Raw genomic sequence first — 26,082 nt, forward strand, 5'->3', positions numbered from 1 at the left:
TGGGAGCTGGAGCCAAAATGCAAAACACTGATAGCTGCCTTAGGGTTTCTTCCTCTCCGTAGACAACCCTGACACTCTACAGGAAGGCTCAGAAAATTCTGACAATTGGAAGTCCCCAGAAGGGAAAATTTTGAAAAGCCGGGTGCTGAGTATGACCCAGAAAGGGAAGGGAAAACCTCAGCAGGGCATCTTCTGCTGTTTTCATTAAGTTAATAAAAAAGAGAGCACATTGTGTATTTAGGCGGGACACCCATGAAGTCGATTTTCTTCTTTGTGCCCCTACAGCCTACTTTGTCTAGTTGCATTTGTCTATTTTCAATGGACAATCTGCTACCAGTTCACACTCAGGACTCTCAAAGCGCAGGACTTCCAGCCTGCAGAAGGATACAGCCAAAGGCAAGCACCTTGTGTTACATGCGTTTCTACCTAAGCCAAGCTGCTTAAAGCATTATTGCAACAAACAAGCTGTACTGTGTCCACTTTTTCAATTCTGTTTAGTTCTCATGTGTACTTTTACGCCCTTCCATGCTGGGCAATGTGTACTTAGGGAAAGCATTGTCCAGCCACTCCACAATTGCAGCAGGTTGCAAAGGGCTGTAAGGAAGCCTAGAGCTGGCAGATATTGCCTACAAGAAATCATCTCAAAGATGAGCCACTGCTGCCCCTCAATTCACATCCTGTTCTTTACCAGTGATCATAATACCCAGAAGGGGCAGTGAGTCATATAGGATAGACATAAGTGTATTTTCTACGTCTCACAGTAGGAGCTCATGAAAGGTCCCACTTACCTAAACTGTAGTTTTTCACAAGGTCAGTCAGAAAATTATTTCCATGCCTCTTGATTAGTGTCATGCAACCTTCTGAAGATGTGAGGCTTAACTTTCTTGTTTTGAGTCAGTTTTATACCAGTGTAATTCTGTTGATTTGGGTCTTCTTGCATTATATCTTTTCCAGGGCAATCAGACTGTTTAACAACTTTATACGGCTCAGTGTATGATACTACTCTTGGTAAGCATCCACTTCTTTTCCATGGAAGAACTTACACAAGGTGGCTGTCCTTGACCTTTAGTCAGCTACACACGTCACACTCCTGAGCTTGTACTTACTCAGAAGCTGGTGAATTGTTTCAGAAATAGCTTCTGAAGGATAAAACCCAGAATAGTCTTGGCTTTGATTATCTGGGCTATAAAGAATAGGTATTCATAATTTTAACAAGGCAGCCTGGACTTTCCTGACTGTGTACAACAGCCACCTAGGTTTTGCAGTTAGTGTCAGCCAGCAGAGAAGTGAATAAAAGGGAAGGAAATAAGCCATTCTGAGGGGCAAAAAGAAGAGCATTCCTAAAAGCAAATGGCTCCATGAGGGCACTGAAACTCTTATTGGAAAGTTTATTTCCATGCCAAAGACGTTCAGCCAAGCTTTAATGAGTTCAGTGCACCCCATGCAAAACAGACCAAGTGAGCAAGCTTTCACTAGCAGCTGAAATTGGTCTGGCTCATATCCCCATCTGCAAAGTAAGGGAGGCATGAGGCTGGGTGAACGACTTGAAAAGATACCTGTTGTGGTTTCAACAGAAAGGGGTTTGGTCCTGTAGCCTTGAATCACACCTTGAAGTGTGATGTTATAAGGTGTGTTGGCCTTGAGGCCTGTAACATTCATAAAGTGCAGTCCACCTGGGACTGTGATAGTCCTCGGTTCTTCTGGTCTGTCAGACTCCTGCACCTGAATGATAAAGTTCTCATAGGCCCCGTCGGCTGCTGTCCAGGTGACTTGGAGACCATCCCAGCTAATGTCTGACACTGATAACTTCCCGAGCTCAGGTTCCTCCTCTGAATAAGGACAGAGAGTCAATCAGTTACTCAGATTACAGACTAATGGAGATGAGGTATTAGCTAGCAACTTTTCACATTAACGAATTTCATTTGTAATGGGTGACATGGAGATGCACGCCCCTGCACATTTCCATTCTCAGCTGCCCCAGAAAACTCGTAAAGTCTCTTCAGAGATTTGGCAATACAAAACAGTATGAAAAGAATCATAATAATAATCATATTAATGCTAAAACAGTGCTTACAGAAGACAGTTTATAGACTGTCTTACAGCTGCAAGTGTTTTGCCAACATTAATTACAACTCCCTATGAGACAAGTAAGTATTACTGTAACCACTTTACTGCAGCTATTAACGACTCAGTGTTTGTCATTATGAAGTGATTGTGAATACTGCAAAAATGTCTGCTGTAAGGGTAGAAAGATACTGTGAGCTTATAGCACCTAGGGCTTAGATGTTTATGCTTTTAACTGTGTCCACATGAAAGATATTACTTATTCTTTTAAACTATTTCTAATCCAAAACAATAAAGAAAGAAAAATTTCCTCTCTGTCTGCACGTCTTCAGTTTAATAGATTTGTCTCCATTATGCTAAATTATTCTGTCCCCAAATCTTCCTGGAGGCAGAGAAACTTAGATTTTTAGAGTTACTGATGTTAATCTACAACTGAAATCTGCATTCACAGAAATCAGCATTCTAATAAGCCATCACAGGTGTAGTCGAGGAAGCTGGGAACCATCCGAGATAACTCTCTGATGCTGTTAAATTTGAAAGCTTAGGTCATTTTCTCAGTAAGAACAGAAAGCCCTCTGGTACTGAGGGAATACAACTGACTCCTTAAAATTAGCAGCTGCATGGGAAAATGACACAGTACTACTTGTTTTTTCCACATGGAAAATCTTGTCATATAATCTATCATTGACCCTGTGGGTTAGGATGACTTTCTATCACTTTTCTTACGTACTTGCACTGTTGACACATAAGCCTAGTACTACGAAGAGAGGCTACCTGAACAAACCCAACCTGCAGGACTGAATGTTTATAATGGAGAGATGATCCATGGAAGGAAATGGATCAGATTTGACAGTTTTAAACTTCAACCTAAAGTTTTACATATATTTGAAGACAGTGCAGGTAAAGGGGCCCTGGAATAAATGAGAATTAGGCTCAGTAACGTTACTCATATAAATTTTTTTACTTGTGAAAACAGAGTGCTAACTGTGTGACTGCTGCATGGCCTAACATAGAGAGGGGGGGCTGTATTTGCAGGGGCTGGCACTCATGGATCACAGCCAGTTATTATTAGTGTGATCCATCCATGCTCAGGCACTGCATCTACACACAGTAAATTGCTACCACTCAGGTACATGGAAGTCTTGACCAGCTCTTCCCATCCTGTTAGAAAGGATAAATTATTTACAGAATAACACAACGATGTTCAACAAAGAAAATGCATGAATCCAGAGCTGTGTTGTTTTATCAGGAGGAGGAATGAGACACTCTTGGAGGCAAAATACAACTCCTGTCAAAATAGCACCATTTAGCTGGAAAAGAAAAAGCAGGACAGAAAAGGAACTGGCTGTAACAGAAATGAATGATCTTTCAGTGGCTACGGAAACAAATAAAACAAACACATTTCCTTTAAATGAAAATGCAACTAAACCAAAAGTAACGGTATGGCAAAATCTTTCAAGTAAAAGTATGATTATAAACGAGTAATGCAGGAATCGTCACATCTTAAAAGCAAGTTAGATTTCTCTGAAGAGTGCTCAATGTCATTCTCCTCCAAGATGCAGAGTCCCTTTTCCTCCCATTTATTTCTCATGCATGTCTGAAATGCATGTACACACAACCCCATCATGCTCTATAGAGACCAAGAGATTCTCATATAAAATCATGCACTGACTTGGATTTTGGAGAGCTCAAATAGCCTCATCCATAAAGCATCCAACATATATGACAAAACAATGACAATATTATAGCAAACGATACCAAGAGATGATGTTTCTTAACTAAAAAAAAAAAAGAGAGAACAAACCATTGAGAGATAAGACTGCTCTAACCATGTACTAGGTGTGCAATAATCTGTATGTTTCTGCATAAATACTTTATCTCCTATAGTGAATTTGGTTTTGGGTGATGGACTAGCATGGTCACTAGTCTCCAGCTAAGTTCTCCAGTCATGAGCTTAAACATTAGTACTTTGATCATTACTGAATGGAGGTCTGTGGCTATAGGCCCGTTTCCTCATGAAAACCATATATTAGGGATAATTGGTGGAAGTTTTCAGAAAGGCATACTCCCAATGTGTTACAATCTTTTTTTTCTCAGACATCACCACTTCCATGCCAACACTGCAAACTGCAACCTCCTTGCGATCTTTCTTGCGCTTGAACCACAATCCAGATGGATCCCTGTAACATCTTGCTATTTTCATGTGCCTTGGAAATAGCAGATGCATCACTGTCTCTCTTTGCATGCAGTTTGAAAAGAGAGAATTGATGCTACAACACCTTAAAAGCTGCATGGGGCATTGTCCATGCTGTACAACTCAAGGCCTTCATTCCATAGCAGTAAGTGATTTATTCCGTGCATTAAAAAAAAAAAAAATCAGAAGAAAGGCATCACTCCCAAAGCCTAGCATTTCTGCAATGGAACAGTAGTAAGAAAATGAAGCTCTGCATTTCAAAGCAGGAAAAGAACATATGGCTAATGAATCCAGAGAAAATACCTGTAGCAGCTAGGGCTTCCAGGGACCAAGAGGGCTGGCCTTGAATGCTTCCATGGAGGTTAATCTGGTATTGTGTGCCAGCTGTGAGATTGGTAAACTCTGTTTCTCGTTGGTTTCCCGGCAAAAAGATTTCCTGCGTTCTGTTTAAACTGGACAGGTCTTTCAGAGTGATAATGAACTGATCAAATACCTCATCTCGTGCTGCCCAAGACAGGGTGAAACTAGTGAAAGTTCTGTGTGTGACATTAAGGTCATGAAGAGCATCAGTGGCTTCTGAGATGGGAAGGTCAGTGGGCACCGAAAGCAGAGCACGAGAATCAGTGCTGGGGTTTGTTAAATAACTTAGCTCAGTAGGTGCAGGACTGGTAGGATTAAATGATGTTTCATTGTTTGATTCTCCAGGTGTTGTGACTAGATTTGCTAAACAGAGGTAAATTACAAGTTAAAATTTCCTAATCATAAATCCCAAAAGATACCAAGCGATGTCTAACACCTGCTACAAAACAGTTTCTGTGTTCTGCATTAAAGATCTCTAAGAACAGAGAAAACACACAGGTACTTCTTTTTTGGAGACTGAATCCAAGTCATAAGCAAAGGCAGCATCACCAAGCACAATGCAGTTCTCACACAGAACCAAACTAGCAGATCCAGAGCAACAACCATTATACATAGCAACATACATAAGCAACTTTGCTTATTTACATCGGCTAGGATTTGAACCCTAAATCTCTTAAACATGCCTTTTATCTTTACTGCAGTATGTCAGTTATTGCTACTGATACAAACCAGAAGTGGAACGCATGCCAAATACTGCAAACATAGCCGCATCCAGACTGAGAAGTCAGCCACAGCAGAAACATGCTAAATCTCTTCCTATCCAAAGAAAAACAGGCTTGGGGCAGTTGTCTATCTGGATACATGCAGAATTTTCAAAAAAAGGGATGGGATCCATAACAAGACAGAAAGAATTTGAGTGGTCTTTCTGTAAAGAGAACCAAAAGGATGGAAGGGAAAAAGATCAGCCTTTAACATGCTGAACAAGACTACGAACATGCCCTGTAGCACAGTCAGATTCTGAAAATCTGAGAGCTGTGGAGATGACAGAGAATGTCTATTTGATCACTGCTGCAAGGCAACAGGCAGGTAATTTTTCTGAGACTTCAATTAGCCATGCAGAATTATCTCCTCATTAGTGGAATAACCACACCATTTCACACCCCAATGACTGCCTTGCTTTCATGCCCCACTGGCATTCAATTAAGAGACAGCAAGTCATCTACTCTCTTCAGTCAGAATAGCACAAATATGTACTCAGGATTCAGCATCTGTCTCCAAACTGAAACGTGTATCAGAAAAATATTTCCAGAGGAGAAAGATCAATTTAAAATATTTTCAAATAAAAGCAGAAATGTTATCTCGAAAATATACTCTCAGGACAAATATACACGTAAAAACATTCTTTTCTGCTCACCTCCAGGAAGGAAAGAAGCCTGTGAGGCAAACAGTGATATATACATATATCAGCGATACTCTTGATTTAGGTAACAGTCCTCCTAAATTACCCCAGCGTGTGATTTGAACCAGATCCTACACGTGATACAACCTGAAGACACCAATGTTGTCATCATGCTAGCATATATGCAATGGTTACTGCTAGCTTAATTCCCTCTTTTTCAGTAAGTACACGGTTAGAAATATTATCTGACCACTCCAGGGTCACTGAGTTAACGTATTGTCCCCATGAAACAAAGCAGGAAGACATGCAGCACCTAATCATTAGCCTTCTGTGACTATCAGCTTCGAATGCACAACCAAAAGCCAAACAGCTCTCTCCTATTCCAGAAATAGGCAAAAACTACAGCGTCAAACAAGTGAGCTGGTAGTTTGTCAGCCTTAAGGCTACCTACTTAACATGCATACTAGTAGCTGGGCTTTACCGCGGAGTATTTCTGCAGGAGACAGGCATACACACAGTGCTCAGACCAGTGGGGAAGAAAGGGTTGCAGTACGTCACACAGATACAACTCCATGCTCCAGATACTCCCACCGGGGAACTGCCATGCACCCTGCATTGGAAACCCAGGAAGAAATGTCAAAAAGAACAAGGGAAAAAGAAAAATCTGACTGGCCTTAGGTTCTGCTTTACTGAGGATCCCAGAGAAAATCCCGAGAAGCCAATTTTGACAAACATTTCATGTTTTCCCTCATTTTACTTGACCATCCCTAGTGACACTTACCCCAGCTATTTGATAGTTACAGTATGAGCACACAAAGACTTTGACTTCTCTAATCTGAACGGGAAACAGAGCAACAGTGCAACGTCACCACCCAAAAATGAGGAACCAACCCCCTAACTGGCATTTTAATTCAGCATTTTGTCATTACAAGTGGGTTAAACATACTGTGCCAACTTTGATGACTTCATGGGGGATTGCCATGTATGAACTGTGCCATGAAGCATGTGTAGTTCTATGTAGTTACATTATCTCTGATTTTATTTTAGACCTATTTGTGAATACTACTTTGGGGTTTAATGACTAACTCAACAAATGAATTTGTGGATGAGTGATCTAGCCATCTACACATACACACACACAGGTAAACACTCACATACCCCATATTAAGTCAACATGTAATAGAGGAATATGTGGTTTTGTGTACAAACATACAGCAGATAAAAAAATGAAAATGATATGGATACATGGAAAATACCCTGATACCATAGACAGTATCAGCTTTCAATGTTTATCAGATAGAATATTAGCTAGAGAATGAATAAGTGAAAATCTAGAGAGCAATTGATGAACTGTTAGATAAGACCACCAATGAAAACCAAACACTTGAGTAAGCAACTGGGGGAATAGATGGGAAGAAGAGAAAGTCAGAGCTCTAGGAACCCTAGGTGGGTGGATGAGAGCCAGATAGGATGATTCACAGTAGCAAGATAAATGAATAGCAGATGCCAAAGAGTGAAAGCTATGTAGAAGGAAACTGGATGGACAACAAACATACGCTCTTTTTCAAACTGCAATAATTCTTAATATCATTGTCTTAGTAAAATCTTCAGGCTGAATATGGCCTAATTATGTCTCTTTTGCTGTTGCTGGCCTTTAGAGAAATTCCATTTTAATGCTTCATTGGCATTTCTACTAAGAAGAATGTTAATGTCATGCCAGGACATTTCCCCGGTTACTTGGGATGGAGCAAAGAGTATTCTGTATTATTTCTTGCTTCCGTCTCTTGGATTTTGCACTATTTTCCAAGAGAGGCTACTAGCCAGTTTCACTGTGGAGTCTCTCATCAGCTCAAACAAACTGTAGGATATGACTGCAGCTCCAGGAAAGAAGGTTAGAGAGCCACGGCCTACTGTGATATTTGCATTCTTTTCAGAGACCTTCATCTAAATAGCTTTCTCTTCTCTTGACCAGCTGATTAAACTGGGCTTACAGTGCCTTTGTACCTCTGAGCTCCACAAAGGAAAATACTGAAATATATCACAAGCCAGGAATACTACAGTAGCTATCACTAAAAATCCTCAAATTAATGTCTGAGATTCCAGGTACACTTAGCAAAAGAATCAGCTGAAAAAATGGGCAATCTTTATCGGCAAATTCATTTTCCCTGTGGTAAGCTCTGTAGATTCCCATTGAACTGGCTCACCTAATCACTCTTCCTAATGTTTCTTTGAGTTTGTGTAAGAAAGGGTGGCACAATCCGAGACTAGCAGAAGCCAGGAGAGGAAGAGGGACTGATGCACAACACAGACAAGGGTCTTTGGTAAACAGCATAAATCTTAACAACATTCAACAAAGTAGAAAGCTTGCTTCTCCAAGCCATGCTTCTGGTCAGCTCTTTATGCACAACTCATTTCCAGAGGCAAGGCAGCATCATATCCACGATTCATCAGCAGTTGCTGCACAATCTGGGTCCTGCAGCAGAGGAATGTTAGGCTGGCACTTGGTTTCCCTAAGGTCCACTCATTTATCTCCACAGGCCTCTCATGCCTGATGTATTACCATCCCTCCTCCTCCAGGAGCCACATTGTGCTGCACAGGCAGTGCTCCAGGACCAGAGCAAGGAGGAACAAAGCTGCAGTCTGACTGCTCAGCCTCCTCAGAGCTGGGTTACGTGCTCGCCCTACAGATTAGTTGTCAATCTCATGTAACATTCTCCAGACGTGCTGCCAGAAAGGTCCTACCAGCTAACAAAATGACTTGTTTTCCTTGCTTCCTGAAGTTGATCTAAACCAAAAATGCAACATGATGCTGGGTGGGACCTCTAACAGGTAAGCGGTACCTGGTTCATGATATCTTAGTTAATAATAGAAAAGAGGTACCTGTTGTAGCCACAGCTTCCAGAGGAGGGGAGCGCTGTTCTCCAGCCAATCCATACACCTTGATTTTATAGGAAGTGTTAGCTTGGAGGCCTTCAATCACAGCACCTAAGGATTCTCTGGGCAGGAAGATTTCTGCAGGGGGCACAGCTGCCAGCGACACTTCCTTGTACTCCACCACAAAACTACTGTAGACTCCTGCATTCGCATACCATGAGACACTAAAGCTGTGGTCTGTTACCCTGGAGACCACCAGGTCCCTCAGTGCATCCTCCAGCAGCCCTGAGGCCTCTGGAGCAACAAAGCTCCCAGAGCCAGAAAGCTCCTCTGGGTCAGGAGTCATTGCCTGCATTAGGGTTAGACTATGTGGAGCTACAAAGAAACAAACAAGCAAATGGCAGTGTGAAATATTCAATCTTTCCTTTTCAACAACACAAAACAACATTCAGCAAACCGAGCACTTTACGATTGTTACCATCCCTTGAATGAAGATTCATGGACATCAGAACAAAAAAGCTTTGTCACTTGAGCTACACTTCTTCCATATGAAAAGACAGAAGCACTAGAAGGCTGCTATCCTGCAGTATGGAAGATATCATGACATGTTCTTTGCTAGAGGTTCATGGGCTCTGAAAGTTTTGACCATCTATGTGTGGAGAGCTGACGCACATAAAAAGATAACAGGGAGAATGTGAGGTGGGTGAGAAGGCACCAACAGAACATCTTCAGCTCTGGGGCTTGAAGAAGCCCCATTCTCAGTGACGGAAAATTCACTGTGCAGACAAATAAAAACAATGTGTGAGAAGCAAAAGCCCTGAATCTCCTGGATATCTGCAGGCAGAGAAACCTGACTGAACCATCAAGACACTGGGAAGAACATAAGACCAAATACTGGGAATCTGGAGAAGCAAAAGAAACTCTGAAAGGAGATACTCTCAGCCCTCCTGGAGTACCTGGCTCCTTTGTTCAGCAAGGCAGGACTAACATGGCAGGACTATCTCCTCCCTGCATTCACCAAGAGCTAGTCCAGTCCTAGCTATGCTCCTGACACCTTCCACTTTAATCAGTTCCTCTCTCTCCCTTGCTGCTCCAAGCACTCTCTGCAGCAGTGAGATGGATCCGAGGTCCCCTACAGCTCTGCAAGAGAGGGTAAAACAACAAGCTTGTTTGGCGCAGCCTGAGGACTTGAGGACCTCCCAAGTACGGGGAACACGGATGAGATGGATTGAGGAAAAGGTAAACTGAAGTGACCTCTTGTCTTATACTCCACAGGCTTACAGGCCACTTCTGCCTCCTGATGCTCATATGTTTGGATATGCCCATTCCTACACAGGAGGAAGGTCACAGAGACAGGTTATGTCAACTACTGCTGTTGACTTTCAGGAAGCGTTGCAGAGAATTCTTTGTTTACTGGTTGCTCTGAGCAAAGATTTAAAACAAATACAGTGGCCAAATAAATATATTTTAAAAAAAGAATCACAAGGAAAAAGAAGGCACCTTGTGGGACTTCAGAAGCTGGTGCTGGAAAGACCAGACTGTGAAATTCCACAGCATGTTGTTTACACCGTTTCACCCTTTACATGTACTTTTGTGAGACTACTTAGTCTTCAAACAAGGGGGAAAGAATAACCGTGGAAAAATTAAAGCCTGCTCACTCCCACCACTTAAAACTTCATCTTCCTTTTGTACGTGTGTGCCTCAAGACTTTCTAAATTCTCCCCACATTGGACACTGGCCTGACTTATGCACCAAACAAGTAACTCAGTACTGATGGCATTCCGTTGTTTACACCATACCATATAACTCTCGTCTGAACTAAATTACCTGACTATAAGGCATTCATAGGCACTACTGGCATGAACACTACTATGGAATATGAAACTGGTTTTGACCAGTTCAGTTGTATACAAGTATTAATTTGTAAAATCCACTTCTGTCATGTGTTTACCTCATAGGCGATCTTGGAGGGAAAAGGTTATAGTAAGTATATATTATACAATGCAATAAAGACAAACATTCTAACCCCACTCATTCTGATTTCACTGGCTCTGCTGAGAGACAGCAACTGAGGCTTTGCCTCACAGTATTTAGCCTGAAGGTACCTGAAGATTCAGGACTCACTTATGCTCTATATGAAGACATCAACTATATGCAAAAAACTTTGGGTGAAAAAAATGCACAAAAAATAAAACCTTATTCAACAAGTAACCCATTGATTCCAGTTAAGTAAAGAATAGTTTGTGCAAATAGAGATGGCTGAAATGGACCTTTCTTTGTAGACAAACGTAACAGTCACAGTATCCAATGGAAACAGTGACTGTGACCAGATTTGTGATGTTAGCTTTCCTCTGCTCTTGGATGAAAAAAATGAAAAGGGGGAAAGCAGAGCCCTGCTGACTCTGCTGAAGTTGATGGATGGAGGCATACTGTGAAGAGAAGTCATAAGGCAGGAATAAACCATGTTAAACATATTCTGGTTGTTCTTGCTCTTTGTTTTTGGCTGTAGAAAACAAAATAAGTTATAATGCACAAAAAAAGCAGTCCCTTTTAAAACAAAGGATGAGGACTGCATTTCCTGCAGGACAAACAGCTGTACTGTTTACAAGTCTTCTCAAATGACAGCAAGAAACTCCTGACAACATGGAGTTAAACACAGTAGTAAGGGAAATACACAGCTTTCCCTCAATAAGCCTATCATGCTAGACAGATAAATCAGGCCTCTGCAGGCAGCTGATGTCTTTGAGCTGTTCCCCAGACATGACTTACAGAATCAGGTGAAGCTGTGCTTGGGCCAGTCATTGCCCAATGACCTGATGCATGGCACCTACCAAAAGCTGTTACTCACCAGTCGAACCCTTGACAGTTGTGGGTTTGCTTTTGTGTCTGCCCTTCTCTGCCACCAGACTGATGGTGTATTCTGTCCCTGCCTCCAACCCTCGCAGGATAAAAGAGGTGCTGTCCATGGGGACCTCCACTTCGTTCTTACTTCCAGAGGGGCTAACATAACTGAGGCGGTAACGATCAAACTTAGCCACTGGTCTTCTCCAGCGGAGGGACAGGGTTGTTTCAGTGGGGTCGCTGACTTCCAAGTCCTTGGGGTTATCAAGATCTACAGGTTAAAAAGGCAAAGTTGAGATGTTAAGCAGGGTCTCTGACCTGCACTGGGACAGTCTTTCAGGCACCTGCAGACAGAGGAGCATTTATACTATGTGTGTAGTGACAGCTCAGAGTCTCATCTGCCCTTCTGTGCCTCTGAAGTCCTGCTGCATGACCTAAGTAGAGGCTCCAGCTGACTTACTGCTTCCTCCAGAGCACAAAGAAGGAACAAGCTACTCACCAGTCCCAGAATTAATGGTAGCAGGAGCACTTTCCCTGTCCTGTCTCACTGCTGTCACTCCAATGCCATATTCAGTTCCAGGCCTCAAACCTGAGAGATAAGGAGAAGAGGTATGAGTCCCTGTCCATCGGAGATGCTGAATGGCATTTATTTAAATAAGGAAGCCTGAAAGTATGTAAGATTAGATATATTCCTTCCTGTGTAAGCGGAGAATCGAGGTTTCATTTACTCTCCAGCACATCTGAAGTGAATGCATCTTTTTCCATGGACATACCAGACGATAAGGATTATGGCTGACTAAGATTGCATGCTAGACACTGTGCAAATACATAATCAGAGACAGATTCCACTTTCAAGAGCTTGCAGTGTAGGTACTTCAACTCAGGAAAAGGGTACAGACATCCACATTAAATGGAGAAATTCCAACTATCTAGCCTTGCAGGCAGGTAAGACAACTTGCATGCACACAGAAAAGCTGCAAGCTGGCATCAGTAAATACCTTCATTAGCCCATGCAGAAGTGTCTTGAACTCAGAGATAGGAAACCATTCCCACAAAGAGATATAGGTACCTAAAAACTCAAGGAAGTGACTAGTGGGACTCAGAGCCGCACATGAAAGTGAAATGATTAGACACCTTTTGCTGTCTAGTCATCCATCTGCAGGTGTGCAAATAAACATTATATGTATTTTAATTTAACTGCTTGTACTCAAAATGTGTAACCTTCCTTTAACCTCTCAGATCTAATGACCGAAAGGGCATTTTTTTCACTACACCTTTTTGCACTAGGGCTATGACAGCAGCGTGACATTAATAACCTCTCAATCCTCCTACCTGTGAGTGTAGCTTTGGTTGTTGCCTGGTTGCCCTTTGGCACTGTGACCTCAGCATGGTCTCCACCAGAGATGGGAGCAAACTTAATCCTGTAGTTATCGATATTTGCATGGCTGTTCTTCCACTCCAAAGTAATGCTACTGTCTGTCTGTGACACCCGCTTCAGGTTCTTTGGAGCATCCAAGTCTGCAAAAGAAAAAAAGAATCATTCTCTTATGACAGTATTTTTTAGAAGATGAGAATGATCCAAAAACCTGATATTAAGTTTCCTCGCTTATAATACTGCTACGTTAAAGTCTTTAACTACGTCAAGCAAATTTCTTTTGGCATAAAGTGGAGAGTTCACTAGAACTGTTTTGGGAAAAATTCAGTGGAAGAAGTTCAACTTCTACCTCCCGAAACAAAAATAGCATTTTTAATGTCAGTAATTCTTTTTTCTTACAGAATATAAAATGCTTGTGGAAAAATATATTTGGATGAAAATCTTCTTTTTCCTTTATAAATAACTCAATTTTCCAATGGAAAAAGATCTCTAAGAAAACAGAATTGACCAACTCCAGAATTTCTGTTCAGCAAACACCTTCCAATCATGGCTGAAGGGAACTCTAGGTTTCAAAAAGTAAGGTGAATATTATGTAGAAATTCAATGGGATTTCGCTGTTCACTCCTATAACATACTTCAATCCCAATCTCGAGGAACAACTACATTTGGGGGTGAAAAGGGAGGTAATTCTCCATGTTCCATTTACTCAGCTCCATTAATGCATCCAAACTTTGACAACATGCTAAAGGACCCACCTTTTTCATAAAACACTCCCAGGATCACTAAGGCGCAAACTCAATTTAGAAAAAAAGACAGCAAACATTGCCAGAACACAGGAAGGAGAAAGAGCAAAGTTCTCTGCTAATCTGTTTTGGATTTAGGCAAACAGAAATAATATTGCTGCTCAGGTTTTAGATTTTGTAGGAGCAGGAACCACAGAAGGTGTTTAGCTCAGCAAACGGGCAATAACCTAGAGGAACTCTGTATCCCAGAGTAGGGATTTAGCATAAGATGACCAAAAGCTTCCAAGTGACCTAATACCGTAATTTCCATTTTCAAAAGACATTTAGAGACACGAGGGTCTAAATATTTTGGTGTGAGAGTCCCAGCAAAACGGGAGTCTCACTTTTAAAGTCACAAAGACACACAGGAAAACAATCTCCACTTCCATATATCTCTGTAACAGAGGTGGTTCTGTGCCAATGCCGTAACTATTAGCTTAAGTCACATGTTGCAAACAGCACAGGAACACTGGTGGCAATTGCACTACCCTCCCAGAAATTTGGCCTGGTATCCAAGCCTCTTACCTGTGACAAAGACTTCTTTCATGGGATCGCTTTCCATGTCCCCTCGCCGAGAGATGAGCATCACTTCATACTCCGTGTGTGGCTTCAGGTTTCCGAGAGAATATTGGTTTTCGTCCTCAGAGAGGTCAATGGTTGTCCTGTCCCCTGGAACATCCTTGGGGCCGTAGGTGAGCTCTATGCCTTCGATTTCAGCCAAGGGTTTGGACCACGTGATCAGAGCTGTGGTATCCGTGACGTCTTTTGCCTCTATCTGGCTAGGGGCATCAAGCTCTGTTACAAAGAGAGAAAAATGCGATTTTTTTTTCAAGGAATCTCACCAGAAAGATGAAACATAATCAGGACTTCGAATTGCTGAATCAGGGCAAAAGTGAGCAGTTCCTACCAGCTGAAGCTTATCATTTACTCATTTACTTTCTTTCTTTAGCTATGTAAGAAAAAGCGCCAAATGGAACCAGTCATCAGAAGCTAATTCATCAAAATTCATTAATATCAGAAGTTGCCAAAGCAAAGATGAGTGGAAACCCTTGGAGTTTCTCCATCTGCACAACAAAATCTATTTCTCCTAAATAACTTCTCCATATAATCACTGCCAAGATGACAGGAATTCTCATTCCTGTTGATGTACCTTTTGAACAAGGACCAAGTGCATACTGCTACCTACCTTCTAGATAAAGACAAATTTCCTTTCCTCTTCAGTCAGGTAATTGGGAAAGGAATTAATTTCTCCTTATGCTTTTTTATTAGCAGCTTCAGTGCTTCCTTTCCTTCCTTGGGAGATACAGTATATAACTTGGCTTTTTCTTTGTTTAAATTTCCACAGACTACACCAAATAGCAGTTGTTTTATTGGTTGTGCTACACCAAATATCAGGTTGTGCTTACTTGTGGTTATCACCCTTGACAGTCCTGGTCCTCTGGTATTGTTTTTCACTATATGAAGGGATACATTATACTGCTGCCCTGGTGCCAAACCTGGCTGCATATATGATGTTTCTGGCCTTTTCAAGCTGCTGGTTATATCTCCATTATCCTCCTTTTTCTGTAACACAGAACAATTAGTTAACACAAATACAGGAAGCACAGGATCCTTCACTTGCATATGGCCTCTATGCAAGAAACACTGCTTCCTTACCATATTACGGAAGATCAGCTCCCATCCATCAAATGAAATGTTCAGAGGATCCCACTCCACCTGGACGGATGTTTCTCTGACAGATTTGAATTTCAGACCTTCCGGAGCAGGCAGGTCTGTGACAGAGAAAAAAGGGGATAACTACATGAGCAATGATCTCCCACAAAGGAATGAGGGCACTGGCATTGGGACCTCTTTCCATAGCTATAAATATCCACAGTGTAGCGACCTGTATCTGAGATGTTCAGACTCTCTTCACAGCCAGTTAATCTGCCTTTGAAGTGACATTCCCCTGACCTATTTTAGATACCACCTTAGAGTAAAATGAATTGTGCCCTAGAAATGTCTATTTTTTCCCTTTATCTGTAAAGAAGCCTTGTATGGACACGTCAAGTTAGATGAGATGAATCCTGCCCCAGGTGTCTAAAAATGACTGCAGTAACAGAAGTCAATGGATATCTTTTGAGGCTGAGATGTTTAGATACCACTGTGATGTGCACAATATAAAAAAAAAAGATGAACAAGCAGATAGCCAGCGCAGGGAAAGTAAGATGTTGTAAGACACAGCGAAGATGCAAAACACAAACATAATCTCCATTTTGGTTAAAACACTTTGAATCCAAATGTTTGCATATTGCTTTGTTCACATGCTGCTATATTTTCATATTATTTTAGGAAGCATTACCAAAGTTTAAAAATGTACCTTATTATGAAAAAACTGAGGGTCTTAATTCACAAGGACTCTATGATATTCATTGGGAGGCACTGCACTGACCAGAAGAGCTAGTGAACTGTAGTTTTAACGAGGTCTTCGGTATTGGAATAGTATAGAAAATGAAAGTGAAGATGACTGTCTTGGTCCGGAAGAGAAGATGAATTGAAAATAAAAAATACAATAGAAAGAAACTCTCAAAGAAAGTATACAAACAAATACACACTACAAACACAGATAAATGGGTGAATACAGGGAACATTAAACTCACATGTTGCTACCCTGGCACTGACTGGAATACTCCTCTTGTTTTTAAGGATTGCAAAGACACGGATAAAGTATTCCACACCGGGCTCCAGTTCATGAATAGTGGCAGATGTCTCATTTCCTGGCACGGTGAACTGCAGATCTAGGCCACCACTGCTGGTAGGGACGTAGGTGACAAGATACTCATTGACTAGGTTCTCATGCTTCCATTCCAGATTTACGGTCTTATCTGTTATGTTTGTCACAGTCAGCTCAGTTGGAGGAGACACTGGGAAGGGGAAAACAAAAGAAACTGCTAAGAGCTTTTCAAGGCTTAAGAAGGAACGGCTTACCCAGTTTCACATTTCTCCAGGACTTTATAAGAATCGTCTAACGAATAGGGAATGGAGAAGCCATGTCACACAAATTAGCCAATTGAAGAAAGGAATGTTCAAGTGATGAAGACTACAGACATTTCCAAAAGCCACAGGCCAATTTCTGCTCTCACACTCACACGCAACCTATAGCTCATTGTGTTCTAGCTCCTCTTCTGGTGGCTAATGTACAAGACTGATGCAGGTGACTACTCTAGCAGGCTCCTTAGGGATTCAGCAATTTAAGTGAACTGCCAGCAACACACGATTTTATAGCTGAAAGTCCTGGGCTTTGCATATACAGAATTGCATGGATTTTCCAAAGCGAAATAAAACGTGATTATTTTTCTAAATACTTCCAGTGAATTACTCCACATTTGCACACAGAGAGCACAAAATGTGGCTTGGGAATCTTCCAGCAGGAGGAGATAAAATATGGGAATTTCTTTTCAAGGGTATTCATTATCTTTTATAATGTTCCCACCCTCAAAGTACTCCTTGATTACTCTACAAAGACTTCAGTCCCAAAATTGCTCCTCAGGGATCTCCTAAAGAAAACTATCTCCTTCATAGTGTAATATCTGTCATTATCTAGCTGCCAAAATTTTCTATCAACTTCTATAGAGTCAGTGGTACTGGGAAACTAAGCATGTGGCTTTATAGCTAGGTTTCCACTCCAGCCGATTCTGTAATTTTACTCCAAGCTTTGCCCAACCCAACAGTATGAGTAAGAAAACATTTTTAAAAACATAATCAAATTTTGCTTTATTTAGAAAAATCCATCTGACCAGCTGAGAGATAGCCAAGGCCCCAGTAACCCTGGAAGCTTGCACTATAATGCCTGGAACATCTGGCCATCCTATTGTGACGCTGCCTCGTACTGATGAGTCAGATAGGGTGAAGTTATTTTATGAGTTTGCCTTGCCTCCATTACACCCGCTGACTCCACAAGGGTTCCGGCTCAGAGGGATCTACCTTCAAAGCAAAACCACTGAGCCCTTGGAGCCTGTTAGTGTATACTGTCGGTGCCGCGTGTTTTGTTTCCTGCTCCTACAATAGCGATGGTACCTTAAATGCAGATCCCTTTTGTACCAGTCTGGCACTGGAATGGGAACCAGAAACTGGCTGTCAGAAACATTTGATACCCAGGCTATTCATTCCCTGAAGTTCATTTTCCACATTACTTCATTCCTGCAGAGCCTTATTTTTCAGTATAAATTCTCTCTGCATTCTTTCGACTAATATTGCTGAGAACCTAGTAAGAAGATTCTGCATTCATCTCCTTCTCCACAGTCAGAATGTTTTTTGGGGGGGATGCATCTTCTTAGCGTAAAGAGGTGTTATGAGAAACTAAAAGGTAATGGTGACAAATCCCCAGCCAGCACTAGCTACAGTTCCAGTGATATTGTGAGCAAGCTTGGAGATAACAAACTGATTGCACTACCATTATCAGTTTGCTGGCCACCAAAAGACACCAGCAAGGCTACCCTATATAGCCCTGACAAGTTAAGGGAGGCCAAGACCTTGCTCTGGGTGCTGCAACTCCACTGATTCAGCTGTTTGGACTATGATAAAGTGGAACCAAGGTCCAGCTACATAGAAAGGTTCATAGAGCCTCCTCCACTGCCGGATGAACGCAGAGATTACCCAAGGGAAGTGGGTTGAAACAAACATTACAACCTACCATCAGAACAGTCGTTCCCCATGTAGCCATCCTCACAGATACACTGTCCCTCAACACAGCGTCCCGCACTGTTGCAGTTGTTGGGGCAGGAGCGTTCACGGCAGTCGTCCCCGACAAAGCCTTCCTCACACACGCACCGTCCATCGACACAGCGGCCCCGGCCATGGCAGTCATTGGGGCAGCGCCGTTGGCCGCAGTCCTCTCCTGTGAACCCTTCCTCGCACACGCACTGCCCGTTGACGCAGCGCCCACGGTGGTTGCAGTTGTTGGGGCAGGCCAGCTCACCACAGTCGTCCCCAGTGAAGCCATTGTCGCACACACACTGCCCCTCTACACATTGGCCTCGGTTGTGGCAGTCTTCAGGGCACCGCAGCTCCCCGCAGTCTTCCCCCGTGTACCCCTCGTCGCATACACACTGCCCGTTGACACAGCGCCCATGGTTGTTGCAATCGTTGGGGCACCGCAGTTCGCCACAGTCATCCCCGATGAATCCCTCGTCGCACACGCACTGCCCGTTGACGCAACGCCCGCGGTTGTGGCAGTCACTGGGGCAAGCCCGCTCACCGCAGTCTTCCCCGATGAATCCCTCGTCGCACATGCACTGCCCGTTGACGCAGCGCCCGCGGTTGTGGCAGTCGTTGGGGCACCGCAGCTCTCCGCAGTCGTCGCCCAGGTAGCCCTCGTGGCACACGCACTGCCCGTTGATGCAGCGCCCACGGTTGTTGCAGTCTTTTGGGCACCTCTTTTCACTGCAGTCGTCCCCCACGAAGCCCTCGTGGCAGACGCACAGCCCGTTCTCGCAGCGACCGTTGTTGTTGCAATTGTTGGGGCAAGTCAGCTCCCCACAGTCCTCCCCGGTGTAGCCCTCCTCGCAGAAGCAGGTCCCATTGACACAGCGCCCGCGGTCGAAGCAGTCGTTGGGGCAGATGAGCTCACTGCAGTCTTCACCAGTGTAGCCCTCGTCACAGACGCACTCGTTGTCCACGCAGCGCCCGCGGTTGTTGCAGTTGTTGGGGCAGAGAGGCTCGCTGCAGTCATCGCCGGTGAAGCCCTCGTCGCACACGCACTGCCCGCTCACACACTTCCCATGCGCGCCGCACCCCTCGGGGCAGAGCTCCTCGCTGCAGTCTGCGCCCGTGTACCCCTCAAAGCACACGCAAACCCCATCGATGCACTTGCCTTGGTCGTTACAGTCCGAGGGGCAGGTGGCCTGGCCACAGTCCTCACCAGTGAAGCCTTCCACACAGATGCACTTGCCATGGACGCACTGGCCCCTGTTCAAGCAGTTGCGCGGGCAGTTGGGTTCGGAGCAGTTGGGGCCTTTCCAGCCAGGCTCACAAATGCAGCCACAGATCTCGGTGCTGTAGTTCCCATGTCCACCGCAATAGGGTGTCGTGTCCAGGCGACCTGTACCAATGAATCAGAAGACCCGTTATCCCCATCGGCTCTGGTTTGTGTCAGAGCAGTGCAACATACAGGCTCCATCCCCACCATGCCGCGTGGGGCACCGTTACATGGAGTAATGCCTTTGCTGAACAGTAAGGACAGCCAGCCACAGGTCACGGTGCCTGCTGTTAAATCTTCCCTCCGAAAAATAAAAATGCTCCTGGTGGCAGAAATGTGCCTGTGATAATTGGATACAATGCCCGTTTCAGTCCAGGGGGCTTGGAGGTGTATCCAAAAGTGTTACAAAGATTTACAAATCTGTTGTTATGCGCTGTACCACCAGTGCTCAGAAAACAGTTTCTTGCACTTCATCTCTTTGCTCCTTCTGCCAGGCCCAAACAAGTCCAACAAAAGTTTGAGAAAAACTGTACAGTGAGAAACTATAACAAACAGGATAACATTTCTAAAGCAACCAGGAGATATTCAGCCTTTGGGTCCCTTACTGGAGCTACCTAAAAGGGGTCTGATTTTCCCAGATCCCTGCAGGACACGTCTCTTTAGAGATTTGCCAAAGCTTTTGAACCTAAATACCTCCTCCTTTTTCTTATGAGATTTAATTTACCAGGAACACTTTAATTCACACTACTGACAGGGAAGAGCCCCTGCCAACTACTTGGCAAATTAGCATGTTGGATTTGTCTGCCCTTCTCAAAACCCTTTTCCACTGATGGAGCAGCTTTGCTGACAGCTTCATGAGAGCATGCACCATGAAGCATTATTCACCAATTCACTCCAAAACATAAAAAGCCGGGCAGTATGTTGTATCATTGGCACTGAAACCGGTTCTGTGCTCAGGGGGACAGATTACTACTGAGAAGATATCTGCTTTCTCTCTTACACGACCAGTCTCTTATCTCAGCTTAAAAAATAGCAGGAAGAATACTATATTTTTCTCTCTCAAATGATTTGTTCTCACTAGTATTTATCTATAGTCTATGTCTTGCTGTATTTTTATTGGTCTCTATTAAAGAAAAATTGGAAACAAAAATAGTTACACTGGCAGCCTATTCAAGGCGACAAATGCAGAGCCAAGAGCTTGGACTGTGTGAGTTTTAATCTTAGCTCTGACACCGACTGTCACCTTGCCCAAGCACCATACATGCTCAGTGCTGCAGCAATAGTGTGACCGACCAGTGCTCAGGCAGAGCTCTGATCCACAGATGCATTAAACTGCGAAACTGTGAATGAACACATCTTGCAAGCTGGCCAAACACATTCCCAATTTTGATTACGTTTCAAATTTAACAGGTTGACTTTTGCTCATTCTTGAAACAGATTGTAGTATCTATTCTAAATAAGGGCTGCAGCCAGCACGAGCGTTTCCCGGAGAGCAGCTCCCCCAGCTGCTTTACCTTCTGCTGTTTGGGCGCTGGGACAGCACCCAGCGCTGCTGGCACACTGCTCTCGTAGGGAGGATACCAGCCCCTCCAGCTCCTCTAGCCTGCTCAGCAGATCCTTAATGTCTGGAGCAGCAGCACAGCCACAAGCCCGGCGGGGAATGTTGATCCGGTGTGTGAAGACAATCTGGTTCTCCTCGTTAACCGTGCGCTCCTCGTAATGCTTCACTGGCTCCATCTCCGTCTTCAAGTCCGCATCGCCGCTAGCTGAATCCAGGTCCACAGAGCAAAGGGAGCCAACAGGTAATTTAATGTTGTAGACGTGGTTAAAAACCACGGGCTGATTATCTTCTGGCAAGGTCACGTTTAGCCCAGTCTCCCGCTTCTGCCGGATAATTCGCTTGATGAGTCCACCGCTGGCATGCTGGTGTAACGAAGCTAAGATCACACAGGCCAGCACCTGGGTGGGGAGTCCCATTGTGGCGTTCGGTTCCTTCTGAAAGCTGATGGACTCTTATTTCTATTTGGTCTTTGTAGTCTGGAGCTGAAATTGGAGAGCCAGTTCAAGCGAAATTGGATTTCCTTTCCTTTCCTCTTCTGGTACGGTTGTTGCCTAAAACAACAAGAAGCCCTGTAAGAGATGAACAGCAGCTGCACCACCCAACAAAACATCTGCAGATCTGCGTGTGCCCATGTCCTGAAGGAACCTGGCTGAGGTGCTACTCAATATACAATCTCACTTGATCCAAGCTTACTGAACTTGCACTTCAACCACAGCAGTGCAGCACCTTATCCTCCAGGATTTTAGCATGTTTGTGAACAAAAACTCACAAAACACCAATCTTGAAAGAAACTACTATTACTTCCAGTTTAGAGCAAGTATAATGGTGTAAGGAAAGTTGAACTGTCTCAAACAGAAGCCTGGGGCAAGGCAGCCTGTGGAGTCTCACCTCATGCAAAAACACTATTTTCAGATAGAGATACAGGCCTCAGAGCAGGGGCCTACAACAAAAAATACACAAAGACAAAATGTATGTTCTTTTATTATGCAGATATTGTTAGAAGCCTGCATTCCCCTCCCCCATTACTCCACTGCTTGCAGGCTAAGAAAAGTTAGATCATTTGAGACATTTGAGACACTATCAAAAGGCATATCAGCACCACTAAGCCCACTGCAGTCCTTTTCCAAATGCTTTAATTTAATTTGCTTGGGAACCTGAACTCCAGAGCTTATAGCCAATAATAGGTTCACTGTAAAGATAATTTGCCCGCAGCAGGAAGATAAATGGAGCTTTCCGAAGGACGCTGCAGGCTCAGGGTTCAGCAGTCAGTGTCCACATCATGTCTGGCAATATTTTAGCATAAAAGTAATCAGACACAGCAGATTACCCCAGATGAGGCTCCAACAAGGGTAACATACTGTAAGAAATATCAGTCCAAATACAGGAAATCTGTTGAACCATAGTGTGCTATAGCAAACTTGAAAGGATAAGAGAGCAGGCAGGTGGGCAGGAAGGGAAATATTACCAGAATTAAGAATAAAAAGAAAAAGAGGAGAGGGAGAAAAGGAGAAGAAATCCTTTGATCACCTAAGTCCTTCAAGAGAAAGGGAAAGCTTTACATTGATACAGGTGTGAAAAAGCCTTTTTAGCAACCAATTAGCCCTTTCATTAGGCAACACTTCCCAGGATCCGATCTTTCATCAGCTATAACACAATATCCCCTTACGGTCACAAGCACCTGGCTGGGTTGTAACAGCTCTTCCTAAAAGTCTCTCTTGTTAATTAGCTTCAATATTTCCCCTTCCTCCTCAATCCATACCCCTTCATTTCAAATGATATGAGTCAGGGGAGCAAAGAGTAAGACTGAAAGACATCTATTGACTTCCACACAGAATCAGCCCTTCAGCAAGCAGAATGAGAACCAAAAGCAGCTAATGGACAGACTAAACAAGCACACTTAATAAATGTCATCTTAACGTTTGTTTTTCTTTCTACTCCCAGAAAAGCTTGGTTAAACAATTAGGTCAGTGACTCGGCTTTCACTGGTTACAAGCTTTTTTATGTTCCAGTAATGAAGAAAACAGCAATTTTCTCTCTAAACACCACAGTTTTGATGATAACACATTTGTCAGATGGTAAACTAGCTTCCCCTATCCTTCTGCTTCTCATAAAGTGTAGGGATCATTTTTTCCCATGCTATCTCAGCTGCTTTTGTAAAAGAATGACAGTAATACAGGCACTTTACTGAAGTTAATCTTCTGTGTAGACAACATGGAGCTCACAAAGGGTGAACTTCACCTCCTTTTTATAGGGAAATAAATCAGAAGTAAACAAGCAGCAGTAGATGCTTTTTGCTTGTCATGGAGAAGCATTCAGCTCTTAGTCATTCCTAACACTTACGCTGTTTCTTCAAATCCATCTGCAATCCTTGCCTGCACCAGAAGAGATCACAAGGAAGCTAATAAAGAGCAACAGAAAAGGATATGGTCCAAGTCTCGTTTGTGGCTCAGCTCAATCCCTCAATAGAGTTGCAGTTCAGGAAATGCACTCAAGACAGTTTTTGAAGTGAGATTTATTTTTCAAGCACTCCCATTTGGGGTTTGCAAATTGCCTTCCATGCACTGAGATTTCCATATACCTCTCACCCTGAGACAAGGTTATATAGTAAAATTGCTGCCTAATCCTCAACTAGTTATTTAAGGGATAGGCTCCTTGACAGATGCATCACCAGTGGTAAATGGAAGAAACTGGAGGCAGCTGTGCATCTAATTCTCACTGAATTTCAGCGAAAGTTGAGCATCAGTTTCCTTATGGCTTTTGTAAATCCCAGCCTACAAGAATATGGGCCGGGTCCAAACCAAGAAAGTTGCTGGTGGTTTTTCCGCTGACTGCTGTGAGTTTACATATCATTTTATGACAGTACAAACTGCAATTCTGGACCATGCCTGGAAAATGCAAAACCTGCCACACGAACACCCTTAATTTTACGGGATATTCATCACGTTAGCATCAGCCAAAACTCTCAACCTACAGATGATACCGGAAGACTTAATGTATCTTGGCTAACATCCTTTTGAAGTTTATGAAGAGTGGTCTGGAAGAAGCATTTCCCAGGGTCTGATATGTGACCTATGTGTTTTGACACAGAATGCAATGTCTGAACTAATTCAGATCAGGTGTTTTTCATCAGATCTGCCAAGGACCCAGCTTGATAAGCTGAGCTCCAGTGCTAGATTTGAGATCTACAGAACAGAACACCTTCGTACAATTATTTATACATTAGCCATATTTTTGGCTGGAACTACAAAGATGACATCCTTCTCTCCAACGCCCATCCCTCAAACATATCTACACAACAACTCAGGACATGAAGGACCACCCAGGAGCAGATCTTTCTAGAGAGAGATGGAAGTGACAGCAATTGTCAGACTTTGTTCCTTCACTTTTCCCCATCTTCTTCCCTTCCCCATTAGATTGTATTCAAAAGCAGCAGACATACCACCTATTGGAGACATCCTCTCTGTATTTTCTTTGCAGACATCAGCTGCTGGATTGTTTTTAATTACAGGCACCTAACAGCCTTGCAGCAAGACTTTGCAAAAGAAGATGACCTTTCTCATCATGAGCTTGGCCTCGCTGTGATGTATACAAAAGGAGCTGGGTGGTGCTTGGGGCATGTCTCCTAGAATGTGTCCACTTTTAACAAGCAATTTGTCTAATAAGAAGTATTATCCCTCCCTGCAAATTGTGCCCCTCTTATATCTTCCTACCATCCTCACTGCAATGCAACTGCTTCAAAAACCTTGTCAGTGGTTTTGTGGTTGGTCTGCAAAACCTTCTGCTTATAACACAGAACAATGAAGTCTGGTTGCTCCTGTTCTCCCATCTGATCATTAGCATCTTCCTATTGTTATTACCCTCTTGGATCATTGGACAAAGATTTTCTTTTAAGCCTTTCTTTGCACAGCATCTTGCACTGGGGAGCTTATGCCTGTTCCCTTAGGCACAATCACAATACAAATAATAACAGAAGGTGCTGTGTTCTCTCACATCCATCTTAATTTTCCTAGGTCAGGAGTGTTCAGCTTCCTGCTGGGCTGAATCTGCAGTCATGTCACTCACTGAGTTGGGTACTGGCACTGGATAAAAAACAAATTCGTAGGGGTATCTCTCAGAGTCATCTGAGACCCACTGTGCACACCTTTTCTTCCAAGAATCTGTAGGTAGCCTTACCCAGCTAAGTACAGCTCATGCAGCTACAGGCTGTGCAAGGAAGCCCTTACTGCAAACTCTGGACACACCAGCTATCATCATAAATGTATTTTTTTTCTTAATTGTGCAAGCTCTCCTTTGCAGCACAAACTCATAAAGTGGTATGTCTGAAAATCTTGTTCTAGATGTCTGGGTTAAAGATGTCAATCTCTCTCTGAGAAAAGTGCTCTCTGTACTAAAGGACGTGGGAAGAGGGTGTCTGGCAACAGCTTGGCCACTGGAGCAGCAGCAGTGTAGAAAGCTTGGAATCTCTGCAAGCAAAATTGATTTTTAGTGAAGGCGTAAGACACAGGCTTGTCTAGATACTGCCACAGTCTATGCTACTGCCTCAGCACCACACTGTTCTAACCTTAGACAAATGCTGGAGGAATTAAGTAAGTTACAAGCAGGAATATTTTTCTACAGAGCAGAGGATATGACCTGGACCCTGGTTTTTAATGCAACAGAGAAAAGCAAGGCTCCCA

General features: G+C 43.3%; 1 protein-coding gene across 5 annotated transcripts in view; it reads right to left on the bottom strand.

The window, feature by feature from the left end:
• TNC (tenascin C) overlaps window positions 1–26,082 on the bottom strand; it is a 106,555-nt gene that overhangs the window by 27,088 nt on the left and 53,385 nt on the right. For 4 of the 5 annotated variants that reach the window (XM_026113848.2, XM_026113847.2, XM_026113849.2 and 1 more), the window contains 10 exons: window positions 21,360–21,957; window positions 18,562–19,968; window positions 16,529–16,792; window positions 15,546–15,661; window positions 15,296–15,452; window positions 14,415–14,684; window positions 13,065–13,250; window positions 12,232–12,321; window positions 11,740–12,003; window positions 1,557–1,829 (listed from right to left, as the gene is read on the bottom strand). In XM_026113848.2, coding sequence (XP_025969633.2) covers window positions 1,557–1,829; window positions 11,740–12,003; window positions 12,232–12,321; window positions 13,065–13,250; window positions 14,415–14,684; window positions 15,296–15,452; window positions 15,546–15,661; window positions 16,529–16,792; window positions 18,562–19,968; window positions 21,360–21,822 — 3,490 coding nt within the window. In that variant the 5' untranslated portion in view covers window positions 21,823–21,957. The remainder of the gene's footprint in view (window positions 1–1,556; window positions 1,830–11,739; window positions 12,004–12,231; window positions 12,322–13,064; window positions 13,251–14,414; window positions 14,685–15,295; window positions 15,453–15,545; window positions 15,662–16,528; window positions 16,793–18,561; window positions 19,969–21,359; window positions 21,958–26,082) is intronic. The other variant, XM_026113851.2, reaches the window with a different exon arrangement.

This window comes from Dromaius novaehollandiae, chromosome 20 (assembly GCF_036370855.1).
Source record: "Dromaius novaehollandiae isolate bDroNov1 chromosome 20, bDroNov1.hap1, whole genome shotgun sequence".
In the NCBI taxonomy this organism is placed as follows: domain Eukaryota; kingdom Metazoa; phylum Chordata; class Aves; order Casuariiformes; family Dromaiidae; genus Dromaius; species Dromaius novaehollandiae.